The 17686-nt window shown below is 41.4% G+C and overlaps 1 protein-coding gene across 1 annotated transcript; it reads right to left on the bottom strand.

The window, feature by feature from the left end:
* Window positions 1-11045: 11045 nt before the first annotated feature.
* LOC138605800 (adenosine receptor A1-like) lies at window positions 11046-16263 on the bottom strand. The gene is given in 4 exon segments (XM_069678241.1): window positions 11046-11843; window positions 11979-12273; window positions 15705-16221; window positions 16224-16263. Coding segments are annotated over 4 exon segments (1236 nt in total). The 3' UTR covers window positions 11046-11459.
* Between the last annotated feature and the right edge of the window lie 1423 nt (window positions 16264-17686).

The raw sequence follows: 17686 nt of genomic DNA, 5'->3' as shown, positions 1-17686 counted from the left end.
GCGAAGTATGGTTGTGTAACAGTAGCTGCAATACACTCGTCACTTTCATTTTTAAACATGTAACGTTAGCACATACACATTTACATTTGGCAGATATTCTCACCTGTTATCCTCTCATGTCATGTCCTTTGCTCCTGTCTGGCAGAGCACCGTGACACTTTAACCTTTTAACCCTTTCTATCTCAATACCTACAGCTTGTGTTGGTGGACATGGAGGTAGACTAACCTCTGTTAGCATTTCCTCCCTTGTAGCCGGACCTAAAGTACAGTAAATTACTTTTTCGACTTTACATCATACATTTATTTTATTTTTTCCAGATGATTTCGACCCAGTTCTGATCGCTGATAAACTAAAGAGTGTGGGTGATTCCCTGGCTCAAGACTTCGAATTTAAAGCTGCACTGGCTGAACTGAAGAAAGCAGTAGCAGATGAGGTAAACCGTAAAAAGGTTGAAGCAAAAGTTGGATCAGTGATCATAGGATAACTAACAGATCTTTAGTTTGTAATAATATGAGACCATTTAAGTGTCAATAGGGACAATTCCTTCTCTATAAAAGTGATGGAAACTGGATTGATTATTTGTGGAAAGACTGGCAACTTTGTTAAAATATTATTTGTAACTTGAAGTTATATTCACCTTCATTGTACTGGCCTGATGGATAAAGATTCGAAAGACTTGTTATTATACATATTTGACATAATAGTCTGCACCATCTGATGGATGTGTGTACATAGTCTCCTGCTTGAACAAGGAGGGAGATATGCCACTCTTTTGTGTTTTAATAGACAAAATAAGCAATTTTCTTTCTTAAGTAGATAATGTAACAATATTTGTTTGTGAAGCGTATAGACGTTGGGTGACTCTGGTCTACTTTTCTTGAGATAAAGTGCTCGGAAAATCACAAGAAACCCTGTTTCACTGTACTGTGGCTGATTTCACTCCATCAGCAGTAGATCTAAACTGCATGAATCTGAACTTAAAGAGTTGTGTAAATTACATTTTTATAATCCAGCACACAGCTACTAAACATTTAGAAATAGATCTAAAACTATCCAACTGTAATGTTTACTGTGACGCTATGGTTGTCTGTCTAATATCCATTCCACTGTATCATCCCTTGCCAGGCAGTAGACGCAGCTTTCAGTCAAGGTGTGGAGGCCTTCTGTAAGTCTCACGTCTCCCAGAGAGCTGAAGTGGCTCCAGAGATGCAGCTGATCACAGCCTCGGTGGCCTTTGGACTTTATGTCAAAAAATCCTGCCCTGATCTGAAATCTAATGTCCAAAGTGCAATGACCGCCTTCCTCAACAGGCGCGTGGGCTCGTGGGTGACTCAGCAAGGTGGATGGGTGAGTTGATTTTCCCTTCTCTTTTTTTTTTTTTATAGTCACCTTAACATGTCAGGACGTAAAAATGTAGAGAGGGCATGAAGTTTCTGATTCGGTGGAAGTAAATTCATAAAGGGGTAAAGGTTTTCAACCGCTGTACGAGCCCTTTGCACCCAATAAGTGTTCACATTTATGACACCTGTTTGCCCATAGGAAACATTGCAAATACTGCACAAACTACATGAGGTCACTCCAGGAAGCTTTTCACATTTTGCTACCACAGAAATTTAAGGGAAATAACACAGGACTCGCAGGCAAACAAGTTTGTAGCTTCATATAAGCAAATTACAGTAGATTAGTCACCAACTTTCACTTTCATTTCTTTACAATTCCCTCATTTTAGAACACGTTTATTTAATAAAAGGACTTCCTCTTTGGGGATTTTAAACCACCACACCTGACGGGATATAGACTGAGGCAACACTGCGTTGTGGCCTTGTGACCCATGTGTTAATCCAACAATCATACCTCTAACCTGATTTATCATGTTGGTTTACTTCTGATGAAATGAAACTGCATTGAACTTGTTCTACAAGATTAGACTAGACCTCACCAGTTTACAAGAAACAACAAGTCGCACTTGGTTGTTTCAGTTCTGTAAGTAGACTTCTGAGTTATATACATTTTGAAATCACACAGGAAGGTCATAATCTATTTTAAGAGGTATGGTGACAGATGTCAGGGAGTACAGGGTTTCATCTGTTTACCTCACATTTTTTACAGCCACAGATAAAATGATTGTCACAGTGAGTTGTAACTTCTTGTCTCACAGTGATAAAATGCAGCTGTATGCGGCTGTGTTTGGTGTCTGATGTGGTGTACTTAAAGATGCGCGACTCAAGCTGGAGACCCGTATCTATCTTGTCAGTACTCAAAACAAGATGCTCCCACAAAGGAGTGCTGTCTTTGGCTGCAACGCCTAACAAGATTTATTTAAAGAGGGGGTATTATGCTGTTTCACATTTTAATCATAAATATAAATGTTACAATGTTGGATGCCCAGACTAAAGGTGGGTGAAATTTCAAATCTGTAGGTAAAAGTATGTTGGAGAAATCCCCTGCTAAAAAAGTCTGCAGGTGAAAGCTTGCTTTCAGACAGACGTCTCCAGATGCTTCACTTTGTGACATCACAAACTCTATATTTGGGAGTCTGCCCGAGACACAGCAGAACTTCCTGCCCCTGGCACAGTCCAAGGACATGTCCACCCAGCAGCTCAGTCTGCATCGGAAATTATTTTCACTCCAGCGCTCTGCTCAAGGCTTTGCTCGTCAAGTCGGTTCAGAATGTCTTGGAGAAAGTGTTTCTTTGGCTGTGAAGGAAAGACATCAGTGTTTACTTTTCTAAAGGACAAGAGCAGCAGACATTCATTTAAAATCGAAAAAGGGAAGTTTGAGGCAAGGCTTGTAGGGGCGGGGTTTCTTAAAGGGACAGAACTGACTTCGTTTCAGGCAGAGGCTGTCTGAGGGCCTGCACAGAGCACAATGTGTGAGGAAAATGAGGAGTTTAATTATGTTATGCTACTACACAGATATCAGAGTGAAATATGAAGCTTGAAATTAGCATAATACCCCCCCTTTAAAGTCATTTTACAAACCAAATTGTACAATGCTACTTTAAGTCTTTCTGCACAATTTATTTTATTTATTCCATCCACACATTAAGGAACCATGCAGTTAAACAGACCTGTATCTGCACCCTTACAGTATAGTTGTGTTTAAGTTGCACGTCCAGTTTCATTCATCCTGACTCGTCGCTTTGTGACGATCTGTAATGTTCTGTTTGTTCGCTTTCTTTCAGAATAAAGTGGACGTTTGACTCTCTTTCCTGCCAAACCAGCCTCTCTGTGATGTCCAAGTTCCTCTTCCCGAAGATCAAAATTTCGCCAGGCGACCTTGTGGAGTCAAAATATCAACCTGTAATCTGTTATCACGCATCTCTTACCACATCAGAAACAGCTTCCACACTTAATGCAAGACTGTCTGAAACAGAAACTAACACCATGTTGCAGTGATGATAGTCACAGGTTAAGGCAATCGTGTGTCATGAGTGTCACTTCCCGCTCACATGCTTTGCTCGATAAGATAATGCTAATTCATTGTTGTCCAATGTGGGATGTTATAAAAGTAACAATGATTTAAATAAGTCACTTCATAGGTCTCTTATTATTACAGAGTGATACTTAGTTTTATAGTTCCATTCTCCACCACGTCGATGTTTGCAAAATAGTGAAAGGTCTTGATGTGTTTAGAGGCGTTTCCCATCAGTGATCAGCGGTGAAGGCTTTAATTTAGTATATTTCCATTCATGTGGGTTTTTCTATGGCGTTTCTGTGCGCTACACTAATTCAATGTTTCTTTTTGCTTGCTCTGTGTAACAGTTTACAGTGCCAATTAATAACCAAGTGATACCTTTTTCTGCAGCAATGAATTACAGCAGTTAAACTGTTGAACCAGCCATTTTCGAACTTTGGGATTTTATATATATTGAAACACGAAATGCCATTTTATGGAGCTCAATCAAACTGTGGTTCGATCAAGTACTTGAATGTGTTTTGTCACTAATTTTTCAACAAAAAAAAAAAAACAATACGGGTATTTTGTCATGTCTTAACTATTTATATATGACTTTCATAATATTGTGTTGCTGTGTTAAGTGAAGTAAACTCAGACGTTTACATGTACTGTCAACATATCAAACATGTTTGTGTGGAAACTGTGATATCTTTGTTACACTTTCAGGGTGTGAACTGTTCTGTGCACACGTCTGCAGGGATGAAACTACACAAAAGCACCAAATCATTGAAAGTAAATGTTTTATTGGTAGATTTGTTTTTATTTGCAGCTTGCTGGGACTTGATTATAGGGCGTCTTTTATTTTGTAATTTTTAAACGATTTCAATAAAACGTGCAACTTTGAATATGAGTTGTATATTATATTCTTATTAATACATTGAGACATTATGATCGTATATATTTATTATTGTTTTCAACATAAAGTGTAAATGCACATACGTCAAATTTTCCATCAATCATTACACATATATAAAGACAAGTAATTATAACATGCTATCAGAAGACGGCATCCTATTTGACAGATCTGCTAGACAGTCCTGTGCTGCATTAGCCCAATAAACTAGGACAACAATGGTGGAGGAGTTATTCATTAATGTAAACTAAAGAATATTAATACTACCAAAAGTAAACTATGCAGAAAAATTCCCCAGTCAATTCAGGATATTTACAGCTATGAGGAACTACATTTGAAAGCAGTGTTTCTCAACAAAAATACTCATCCTGCTTTCTTTTATCATTCAAAAGTATCACTTGCTGTGAACCTTTGCTGTGGAAAATATCGCAGAAAAGGCTGATTTGGCAGAGCAAAGTAAATCACCTCATCTGACACCTACCCCCCCTGGGAGCGGTTACAAGAGTTAAAAATAACTACATAGAGATAATCAATCTTGTCGTCGATGGTCTTGTATGCTTTTGTAGCTCATAAAGAGGCATCAGTATCAATTTCAGTCGATTTAATAATCAGCTAAAAACTCCTCACAGGAGCTTTAAAGCAATATCGTCTAAGAGGGAGTGTTGTACTGAATATCATCACGGCTGTGTTTCGGTCGTAGGCACGAGGCTGCAGGCTGAGTGCTGCAGATAATCACAGCCGTACTGATATTCAGTACAACAGCACGACCTTGAGTGTGATATTACTTTGAACAGTTATATAATCTGCAAATAGCAGTAAAAAGTTATAATCAACAACTGATTACTTTTTGCTCCACCAACTCAACTAGTTCCACAACTTATCTGAAACTCGACTGTTGTTGCCAAGCAATCCAAACATTCTGCTGCTCTGTGTCTACAGGTTACCACAGATCGTCTACTTTTATCATGTACATTTATCTGTTTGTTTTAATTCATCATCAACCAGTGAGATAAGAATCTGCTGTGTGACTCAGAGGTACCAGCTTGATCAATGTCGACATACACGGTCTGCTGTATTGTTAACAGTTTTCAGAGCATGTGGCTGAGGCGGAGTGATACACAGAGTCAAAAGTCCCTGTGACGTTCTCTACATCAGCACTCATGGAATGCCTCTTGTCCAATCAGATTACTTGGTCAGAACTAACTGCTCATGCATTAATCTAAAAGCAGGACTGTACTTGAAGTAGAGGGTTTAAGTGCAGCTCACTTTGAACTACTGTAAAGTCTGCAACTATGATTTTTATTATGGATTAGTCTGATTATTTTCTCCATTACTTGATTGATAATATCAGGTTGTTACATGTTTAGTCTCTGATGTCTGAAGGTGCTGATGAGACGGTGAAAGGATCACGTAGAGCAACAGTAACCATCAGGATGTTTGGTGTTTTCAAGCACATCACGAGCACCTATACGTCAGCAGTCTGTCTTCTCTTGATCTTAAAGATTGGAGCAAACATCGACTCCCATATGAAACATCTTTTTAATCTCTGTTCCCATGTGTTGAGGGGAAGCGAGTGTTTTTCATATGCAGTTCACACACTGCTGACGGGTTTTATCTCCTGTGCCATCCTGTCTCTCAACATGTTCTGTAGAAGTATTGCCTCTTGCTATTTTTTTCTCGAGGCTTTATCTGAAAGAAGTCCGATACGAGCAGTAAACATTGTTCATGAGAGCTTCCCAGAATGTAACATTTTGATCTGATGGATAAACTGGGAAAAAAAATCATTCAGAGCAGGAAACAAATCAGGCCTAACAAATGTGTTCAGTGTTCTTGTCTGAAGATCCTGTAAATACTGTATACTTATAATACATCGATCAGCCATAACATCATGACATTATGATCCAGTGAATAACATTGATTATCTCGCTACAGTGGCCCCTGTCAGTGGGTGGAATATGATAAGCAGCAAGTGAACCCTTTATCCTCGAAGTTCATGTGTTGGCAGCAGGAAAAAAGGAAAAAGTGTAAGGATGTGAGCGACTTTGACAAGGGCCAAGTTGTGATGGCGAGACGGCTGGGTCAGAGCATCTCCAAAACTGCGGCTCTAGTGGTGTCTGCAGGGGTCAGGACAAAAGTGGTCCAAAGAAGGAAACCAGTGAACCAGCGTCAGGGTCATGGACGGCCAAGGCTCACTGATGTGCGTTTGGAGCCAAGGCTGGCACATGCGGTCCGATCCGAACAGAAGAGCTACTGTAGCTCAAATTGGCCACCAGGAATGGCTTGAAAGAGTTCAGGGTGTTGACTTGGCCTCCAAATTCCCCAGATCTCAATCCAATCGAGTGTCTGTGGGATGTGCTGGAAAAACAAGTTTGATCGAAAGGATCTGCTGCTAACATTGTGGTGTCTGGTGGAGTCCATGCCTCGACAGGTCAGGGCTGTTTTGGCAGCAATAGTGGACCTACACAATGTTAGGAAGGTGGTCATAATGTTATGGCTGATAGGTGTTTGTTTGCACACAAAAACAATGCAGTTTAACCCCTTAGAAATAAGGGTTGTTCTTGTAAAAATAAAATTACTGCAAGTGGATATTACCCTACGATTTGATACTGACTACTGGAAATCTACATGTGTCACTCATCCATTAAATCTATATTATCCAATACTATATCACAGGACATACAGTATATGCAAACATATAGGAGTTGATCATATTTTGATGACATATTAAATGTCATAACACGGTCAGACTGAAGAAGCCTGGTTTCTGAAATGTGTTCAATACAGCGCAGCGACCAGCAGAGAGCAGCACTGACCACTTTCCGTCACCAGATGCCAGTGTGAAGAATGACACCCATATTTATAACAGTCTGCCCGACATCGTGCACGTGGAGTTGGCAGTTTGTGATTGTAATGAGCAAAAAGAGGAACAAATAAAGCCAATATCAAATTATTATTATGCTGTACTTGCAAGTTTCTCTACCTTTTATAGAATGAATGCTTAAAGGATCAGATCATAGAAAAATCCTTGTTTTCCTTTTTCTGTTTTTCTCTGCTGTCGTGCTCACAGAGCCTGCATCTCTCTGGCCGCAGTTCACACAGGGACGTTACGGCATCTGACTGTAGATTTTCACCTCAGTGAGGAAGCTGCAAACTCAAGGGTGCTCGTAAATATGTGGGAAATTCTTGCTGACAGTCTTGACACAACCCACACCCTCCTCACAGACCGATGAATCCAAGTTACACTCATTTGCGTGTCATGTATCCGTTTGATAAGAAGAAATATACAGCTATTGTATTCTTGCAGCAGTAAATGTTCACAGCTGCTGCTGAAGCCGAGTTGTTTTCACAGCACCACCTCTCAGCTGTTTGGCAGTCTGCTCCAACTCCACACTAACTCTGTGAGACATCACAGGGGAGTCCTGCAGCCACCAGCTTGAAACCAGCTGGGAGGCAGATCTACAGCTTTACAGGGGGAAGAGAAAATGTGTGTTTGACCCCAGAAAGAGCTGGAAACTGTCTCTATTTGTACGATGGATAACAGACACTGCGCATGCCTTTGAGTCTGTGTTCTATTACAAGTACCAAAACCAGGTAGCTTCACACATGTGCCAATCCCCAGATGATGATAAATCGCCTGACCCCTGACAGCCTTACTAGCATCAGAGATGTTGTGTTTATTGCTTCTAAATGTATGAGAGCCTGTATGAGAGTCTTTTGCACTGCAGATATCAGTCAAAAGAAATACAATATTTAGCCGTAAGGTCAAAGCACATCAAATGAATAGCAAGTGAAAGGATAGCATACGGGGGATTTGGACTTCCCTTTCCTTGATTTTTTCCCTAATGTGTACATGTCAACATGAATTTTTGCATGGGCCTTAACAGTAAGCGCCTGACATTAGCGCAATAAGAGGTGGAAGTAATTACATTAACATTTGACCTGATCCAATATGCAATGCAGAGCAGCAGTGAATGTTAATTGTGACACCTGCGGTTGGCACGTCAAAATGACTTTGCCCCTGAATTGAAACCAGTGATTTTTGGCTTTATAAATATAGTCACGACTTAAAATGGTAAATGGACCGTACTTCTATGGTGCTTTTCTAATCTTCCGACCACTTCCAACACTACATGTCACATTCACCAATTCATACATACATACACTGATGGCAAAGGCCTCTGTGCCAATCTCCAATCAGGATCTATGCACATTCAAACTGATGGCTATGCCTTTGCGGGCAACTTGGGGTTCAGTGTCTTGCCCTAGGACACTTCGACATGTGACTGTTACAAGAGAGAGACAACCACTGAGCCTTGTCTGTGACAGTAGGAAAGACGTACTCTGCTATGTACTCCTTATGTTCCAACTACTTTATAACACCATTCAATTCATGCATTGTTTGATGGAAGTGTATTTTCTAACAGCACAGCAGGTAAAACCGACTGCTTTGACACAATGTACACATTCAGCCAAGATCAAGAGTCTGTGGTCTGACTTCATTTATTGACCTATTAATTCACTAACAAAACAGCTCATCATATTAGCACCTTCTACTCTGAGCCTCCAGCACTAAATGATACTACTACTTTTGATATTATAAATGTACAGCTGGGAATATTGCACAGATCATATGTAATTTATTACACCGGTTCAGAAAAAGTAAACAGGTCAAAACTTAAAGCCACTATGTGTAGAATTAAAAATGGCAGACTTTAGCGCCCCTAGTGGTAACATCAGAAACTACACTGTTAGACCTACAGCCAAAATACTACTTTAAATCAGTAGGTGATAATAATAATATTTATGGAGAAATATTACAGTATGCAAGCACTGGACACTTTGTGTGCAAAATATCCCCCAATGCAATGCAGTCGTAAAGACGAACAACTTCTGACAGCAATCAAGGCAGCTCTGGCATCATGTCAATACCTCTTTAATTTTTAGAGTAGTATAAGGTTTCAGTTTGCTAGGTGTAATGTATTATTATAGATATTACTACACATATTAGACATCCAATGGAAACTAAAGTAGAATGCAGCTAAAGTCTTATCCCACCCAGAAATTGGTCCGACCCGGGGACACAGAAAAAAAGGGCTAAAAGCGACACACGTCGTCCATTGTCTTCTGGATTGTCTCATTTTTCTACTTAAACACATGCCGTCATTATAATATAAAATGTGCTATAATATCTTCTACACATAGTGGCTTTAAAAAGCATTTCACATGAGCACAGAGTGAGATAAGAATCACAACAAAATACAGCATTGGAAATACAGTGAGTACACTTGTCTAATGAGGACATACAGCATGTGTGTTTGCTGTATGTGTCGTAACACAGCGCTCCAGCAGGTTAAGACAGAGGTCACATTAAAAGGCCCGTTTATTGGGTGGGAAAGCAGCAGGGTGCCCTCGATGTTGACCTCATAAGTGATGGAAACACCTGAAGAGATCCTCAGCTGCGCTCCTCTTGTAAACAGAATAATCATTCTACCTTTCCCCCACCTCACTCTCCGACTCCTACCTCCTGATAACGTCCTCATTTTTCTGCCGACTGATAGATCGATGAGTGCTCACTATAACGGCCTCCCACCGCTGATAGCTTTCGCCTCGATACAGAAAAGGGGAGAGAGTAAGATGCTATTCCTGTCACACAGCGTAGATTGCTTTTAGATGCTTCCTGCTGCTAATGCACATTGTGAATTTAAACCAGGGCTCACCACGTTCTGACACGTTCTTTTCTCTTACTTAGTCTCCAGTTATTGTGTGTCATAAAAAACAATCTGATGAGATGCTTAGAGGGTTGATGTCCCAATCTGCTCACTCGATCAACAGCTGCAAGACAACGTGTCAAAGATACTGAGCTGTTTGCTCAGTGAGGTGAATTCTATACAGCAGCTTTATACATATATTAGTTTATATATTAAAAGTATCAATAGTCCTGTGTCAATGTGACTCCTTCATGTCAAATCTCACTCTTTCTAAAGGTTAATACTTGTCAGTTTAAGCCACCCATGTAGCAACGACAGGGAGGATGTGATGAGACTATATTGGTATGCCTACCTCATCACACAGGGTCAGGAAAGAAAGAAAGGGATACTAGACACCTAGCTTGTAGAGGAAAGGGACTGAGGACACATCCTTAATCTGAAAAATGATTATCAACTAGATCAAATGACGCTCATTGGATTGACAGATCTCCAACATTAATAAGATTCACAGTAGTTACAGTGATATAGTTACTAAACATGGGTCCATGGTTTCTACAGCTACTAAATGAGGACCATTAAGTATTTTCTTCTGTTAGCATTGTGCTATTTAAGCTACATCTATAAGCTAGTATTATTTCAGACTAATGGTCTCAGAAACGTAGTAAAAATTGTATCTTCACATGCCCTTGAATGCACCTTGCATCTGTACAGGGCTTGCGTCAAATGACATTAGCGCATGTGGTTAGCTAGGAGTTCATCGCAACAAAGATCCTGGGCTCTCCTTTCAACTGAGTTATACTTCTCTATCCATGCAGCCAGAGAGGCACCTCCTGTGTCCTGGTCAGCACCAAGCCAGTTGCGCAAACTTCCTGCTTGCCCACTACTGGTTACAAGAGTCATACAACTCAAGTCCTTAGTTCCTCCTTGTTACATTTTCTGTCCTTTAAGCAACAGAACTTGTGAAGCACATAATGCAATGCTTAGCTGTCTGAGGTCATTCACATGAAAAGGGCGATGAGTTTAAGTTCAGGTCAAAAATACAATACAGCATACACAACTACTGTACCGCGTGTGCTACAGCTATATACTTATTGATTCAAGCTCAACAGGTTGGTGTTGAAGTTTATGAGAAGCCCCTTATCCCATATGACATCAACATTGTTTTGTCAGCCAGTTGACAAAAGAATCAATTATTTGAATGAAAGTCTGATTTAGGATGTTAATCCCATCTCCGTGCTGATTTGTCATGCTTGTGTTCGATCAGACAGGAAATCAGACAGTCCTCATCTCTGTCACCCCTCTGACGTTCTTCTCTGCCATTAAGACCCATCTGACCGGTAATCCCTCGAGCCTTAAAATACAGCCGAGTCCCTTCCACTCTGTCAACCAGTGGAGTGGAACATAAAAGTTACACAGCAATCCAATAAGTAGCCAGAGGTCACACATCATCGTCATCATCATCATGTTGCCTCAGCCTCCTCTCGTGACTCTGTCCTCTCTGGCTCCCTCTCTGGGGAAGCCGACCAACTGGGTCCTGACAAAGCACGTACAGTTTCCAGATTTTACGGAATGCCGTGCGGAATTTCTTGATGCGGAAAGCATAAACGATGGGGTTGACGGCTGAGTTGCCATGGCTGAGGATGATGGCGATGTAAATGAGGAAATCTGGCTTGACACAGGCCGGACAGAAGAGGGTGATGCAGTTGAGGATGTGAAGGGGGAGCCAGCTGACAGCGAAGAGGAAAAGAACCAGGGCGAGCGACTTGGCGAGCTTTAGTTCCTTGCCATAGTAACGGCTGGGGTCTGTGTGGCTCGCTGTCACCTACAGAGAGGTAAAAAAGAGCATCGTCAGCGTATAGACTGAGCTTTAATATAATTACTTCACATTAGGGTTTTAATAACTTAAAATAGTCTTTTGATTTCAAATTGAAGAAGAAAGCAGAGAGGAAGTCCTCACCTTCTTGTTGAGCTGCTTGTGGATCATGTAGAAAATCTCTACATAGATGGCCAGCATGAGGAGCAGAGGGGGCAGCACCCAGCCAAAGAAGTTGAAGTAGACCATGTAGTCCATGCTGATGACCGTCTCAAACCGACAGGTCACCAAGAGGTCATCAGAGATATTGGATCCATTGTCGCGGAGATGCTGCAGGTTATTCCAGCCCAACATGGGCGTGAGGCCCACTATGATGGACACCAGCCAACACAATAACACGGCCGTGCCAGCTCGCCGAGGGGTCACCACCCGCTTGTAGCTATAGCAACCGGGGAAAAGGAGAAGAAAGTGTTGAGAAAGACAGTTTTGTGTGCCATGTAATATTTTCCAAAATAATATATTTGTTCAAAATCAATATCTAATTTTAATTAGTATATGATTGAACTACTAAAGCTTATAATATTACTGCTTTGCAATGATTGTATCATACGGCACCGTTTCAACTCTAAATGCAAGACCATGTAACTTTTGTTGAACAGCATCCACTGTTACCACATTAACATGGTAATTGTAAATGCTAAAACATGGTGTAGCAGCGTTGACTGGATAAAAGAAGTGGGAATAGTCTCTTGGTTTCAAAGTGACACCAATGGGGAAGTGCCTTACACTATGCCTCTGTCCACCAGTCAGTTTAGAACTGAAGAAGACTTTCAGATGAGAGGTGAAAAGTCTTCAAGACCTTCAACGAAGTCCAGTTACCTTTTGGATTAAGCTTAGAATTGCCTTAAACCTTGTTTAACTCTACTGGTTGTAAAAAGCAGCCTGTTTGCAAGAAACCAGAGGAGATAATGCCTCCTTTTCTTTGTTGATTGATCACGTCAATAAACCTGCCTTCCTTATAAGTTCATGATCTCAATTCCTAGTTTCGAGTCTTCAATATAGCATGATGTTATTCTGTAATTTAAGGTCCAATTCGGACTTAAATAGATGTTAAAGCAGGATATGCTTGAGGTAGTGGCTACCAATGATTGACAAGTTGCTACTACAGAGAGATGGAAATAGAAATATAGCCATGCGTATCCACCCTGTCTTCCAAATACGGTCACTTCTGGTTCCGAAACACCAATATGGCGACGGCCAAAATGCCGAACTTGAGATTTTAAAAGGGGTGTCCGCAAAGCAATCGGTGACATCACTGGATATATACCATCCTTTTGAACAATCTATGTGAAACATTCAAGCAGAGGAGGTTCATCATAAGGTCCATAAACAGGCTTGATAATGTCTGTTATAAGAAATAGTTAGCTAAATTAGCTAAAACTAGCTTAAATTTTGTGACCAGCAAAAAAAAAGCTCTCAGGTTGTAGTTTGTGTGGACCGTTTTGTGTTAGAAAATGTTCCAGTTATTTGTCCTGTAGTTCTCACATCTTTTAGGTCTATATGTAGGATCTGGGATGGCAGCAGGAGACAAAGCCTTGCTCTGAAGTCTCTCTTTTCCTGCCAACCACTGTTGACACATGCAAGACACCTCTCCGGTCAGAACAGGAAAACTGTGGGAGTCATTTCCAAACACGAGTTTCTGCAATTCTCTGGATGTCACTCTTCCGCTCTCTCCCACTCAACCGTCTGCGATTGGACACATCCATGAATTAGTCATTGTCGAACGGACATGAAAAGTCCCTGTGGTTGACTGGGCTGTTGATTTTTGTAATTCAACCTTTAAGTGCTGACTCAGTGTCCGGGTTTTACTCGCGCACTCTCACTCTCTTGCACACTTGACTGTTCTCCAAAAGCTGTCTGGATAAAACTCTGCTCCCTCTCTCTCTACTTTTAAGTGGCCTTATCTTTCAGGTGCAAATGCTGTTCTTCATCTGAGCACACGAGCAATACTTTGGAAATCTCAGACACACCAACCTTATCACGACTGTGTGCTTCCGCTATAAAAAGCAATCAGTGGCTGTTAAACCGAATCCCGGGGGTGGTTTCGGGAGGAGGGACTCAATTTCTGGCTCGTCTTATTGCCTACCTACGAGACTATAAAACACTGATGCCTGAAATCTGAACATTTGAACACGTCCAGATGAGAGTGTATGACGAAAATGGATCGGCAGTGAATCTATAAAATGTGCTTTTTGCTTGAAGGAAAGCACCTAACCACATTTTCTCATGTTGATGCCAATTTCTGTCCTTTGTCTACTACATACTGTATACTACTGCAAGTACAAATATTAAGGCTGCCTGTTGAAAAGGGCTGAGACACCCTGCAGCACAGTGATAAATAACAGTATGATAATGACATAACACTACACAATATATCCCTAATTGTTCTGTTTATCCCAACCTGTGTTGATTGTGCACTGTGTGACAGAGTGTGCAGTGTGTGTGTGTGTGTGTGTGTGTGTGTGTGTGTGTGTGTGCGTGTGCATGTTTGTGTGCTGTTTTCCAGCTTGAAAAATTATGCAATCCATCAAGCAGCCACCATGAGCCCATTGACCAATCATGCATTCTCTGCCGACTCGTTCCAGGCTTGTTGTTCAATGAGGCAACTTAAAGTGAAAAACTTGAGCTTTCTGTTAAATAACAGTGAAGCAAGACAGTTTGAAAGTCTCTGTTAGCATGCAGGAGTGCCAGTGCAAGATTACCATCATGTTAGTTATTAACAAACCAGATTAAAAGGGATTAAAGTGCAACATCTATGGCCTCCACCTGCTTCTTGTGCATGTTGAGCTCGGGCTGGAAAGCAGCTCCTAACTTATGTGAAATTCAACAGCAAGATAAATGCAGAATGGGCCTTGGCCTTTGTTTTGCGACCTCGAGCATCCCAACGCACGTCCTGTAATGTAGATAAATTGGCATATATATTTGTCTGTAATGTAACTATAAATAACTACCTATCTAGGACAACCTCCATGTCTGGAACAAATACGTTTGAAGCTGAAATTTTAGCCTTAATATGTTAGAGGAAAAATATTAAGCAGATAATCACTGAATCTAAAAAAGTCCTTCTTTAAGTATTCATTTCATTCTGTTCATTTAACAATGTTGTGTTGTTTTTAACCCTTATTCTGCCATTTATAATTAAAACTACATCCCATTCCCCAGCATTTTATCTTTATTTCTAATTTTATTGTATCATGCACATATTTCACATATTTCTTTGTTCTGTTTATATTCACCATATTCTTCATGCTTCTCTCTGTATCAGAGCAACAATAACCCCCAAAGTTCCCCCTGGAGATAAATACAGTGTTTCTGATTCTGAAGTGATTTTCATTTTGGGCATGGGGCTGTTAATGTGAGAGTATTTTCCCTCATTCCAACCCTTTCTGATTATGATATGGGTATGGCTTTTTTCAACTTTTGAGCCTTTATTTTGGGGGAAATCATGGGCACACTCGGGTTAGGAGTAGTGGTTGAACAATAATATAATAATGACTCTAAATATAATTTGAATTTATTTGAAAACCGCCATGGGATTAAAATTAATTCATTTATCTCTGACACACTGTAATTTCCGGTAGAGATGTGGAGGCTGATTAATGTAGTCCCACGTGAAAATCACTGTAAACTAATTAAGTGAATAGACACCTGTACACTTCATAACAGTCATTTGTGATTGTAGCTAATATTAAAGTCCTGTGTGCTCACAAACAACAGGGTGCCCTTGGTCCGAGCAGCGGTCCAGACACAAAGGCTGCTCTAAATCAGACAACATACGGTAAAGTAGCATGAATTCACCTTTGTGCCTACCTCATGGGTATTTTCACGCGCAGATAGCGGTCGATGGCGATGGCCAGCAGCGCCAGGATTGAACTTTGAGTGAGGACGAGGACCGTGCAGGCGACCAGCAGACAACTGTAAAAGTGCGTCTGGAGTCCGATGCTTATGGTTATGGCGAGCGGGATAACCAGAGCCCCGACCGCAATGTCAGCCAAGGCCAGGGAGACGATGAAACAAAACGTGGTGTCCCTCAGAGAGCGGTTAATACGCACAGCCAGGACCACCATCACGTTCCCGATGACCGAGGACACGGCGATCACTACCTCCATCCCGATGTAGAGGGCTTTGGAGGGAGGCAGACCCGAGGACATGTTCACGGATGCTTTGAGGAGGAGGAGTGCGCGCTCAGCGGAGAAACAGCCCGGACACGGCGAGGGAGTTCCCTGTTTGACTTTGTGAGACACCCCGACTTAGCTTTCGCATGTTTTATGCTCCCACAGAGGTAGAGGTAGTGTCTGGTGCTCTGAATTATTCTAGGATCCGGTCCAGGACATTGAGCTGCGCGCCTGACGCAGGACCTGGTCTCCATGCGGTCCCAAAGCGATGATTCCGAGAATGAAGTGGCCCCTGCAGTCCTGCTGGCGGAGGGACAGGACCGACCTGGGACACTGAATGAGTCACGAGCAGGCTCCCAAAGCGCGGATCAACAGAGTTGCTTTCCCACCCAATGCCAGGCACGTGTGTCAAAGGTCGACAAAATAAACAGAATGAGCCTCAAAAAGTGTCATTTCCTGTCCATCCACCACTCCCACAGGACGTTTCCCTTTTATTTGGACAAGATGTTGGTTTAAATGTTTATCCTCCTCGAGGTAATAGTTTATCGTGAAATAACCACGAGTTAGACATGATGACAGGTACACAAACGGTTCCGATTTATTATAACTTCCTTGTCTTCTTTCTGCAAAGTCCTGTGTGTCTGATAGCTCAAGCTCACCCCTCTGTGGGAGTGGAGTCCTGAGGAGCAGAATATCATTCATGGACATGACAGGTGCATCCAAGAGCCAGTGTTAAAGACACACTGACATATTGCAATGCAAATTACATATTTGATTTCAACATTCAGAATGACTTTTTTAACGGTTAAAAAAAACGTATTCTCACCACAAGGCTCCCAAAAATGTGACTATGGGTATTAATACATAACTGTATGTTCCTGATGTTGTTACAGGCTGGGATGAAGAGCAGGTTAAGTGTAACCTGACACACTGGATGGACAGAAAGAGGCTGATGAAGATTAATCGTGACGTGCTTTGTGTTGGAAGGAGAAAGGAAAACAATACTGGACAGAATCAGGTTGGTATCAGTGGAGAACAGCAGGACTCAGCTGCAAGACTGATGCACGCAAACAAGCCAATATTCATGCAAATGAGACTCGATGAAAGAAAGATGAAAAAGTTACAAAAAGGCGTATGACTGCTTGCGAAGGGGAGGCAGGCACACATAGTGTTCCCACAGATAAAGTGCATTTGCATTCAGTTTCGGTAGCAGTATTTGAATGGACACGCTTGAAACAAACTTCTATGAACAGAGTGTTAAAAAAAAACAGATGAACCACCTGTTAGCAGAAGGATATTAATAAATGTCGAGGCCTTTGCTTTCACCTTGACAACAGTGAAGGTCTTTCCCCTGGGAATGATTTATGTCTGCCTCCATCCATCCAATCATCCATCTGTAACTCATCTCTGACTTTCATCAGCATACAAGATCATTTCAACAACTGTGATTGAAAGAGTCCAAACCAGGAACTAGGAGCGCAATGTTCTAGAGGGGCAATAGGGCACTATGAGCTCTTTAAGATATTACAGGAGCCAGTGCAGAGAGGCTAATGCAGGAGAGATATGGTCCGTGCCGTGAAGTTTTTTGTGGGAGTTGAAGGACATTACCTGATCAAATAGAACTCCCAGATTCCTAAGGCCCACACTCAGAGATATTTAAAATCTTAAGATGTTGAA

The sequence above is a fragment of the Semicossyphus pulcher genome, unplaced genomic scaffold (assembly GCF_022749685.1).
Source record: "Semicossyphus pulcher isolate SPU_LCO1_2020_fin unplaced genomic scaffold, fSemPul1.0.p SCAF_3, whole genome shotgun sequence".
Taxonomy (NCBI): Eukaryota; Metazoa; Chordata; class Actinopteri; order Labriformes; family Labridae; genus Semicossyphus; species Semicossyphus pulcher.
Note: the sequence above shows the minus strand (reverse complement) of the source record. Positions and strands in the feature narration are given on the sequence as shown.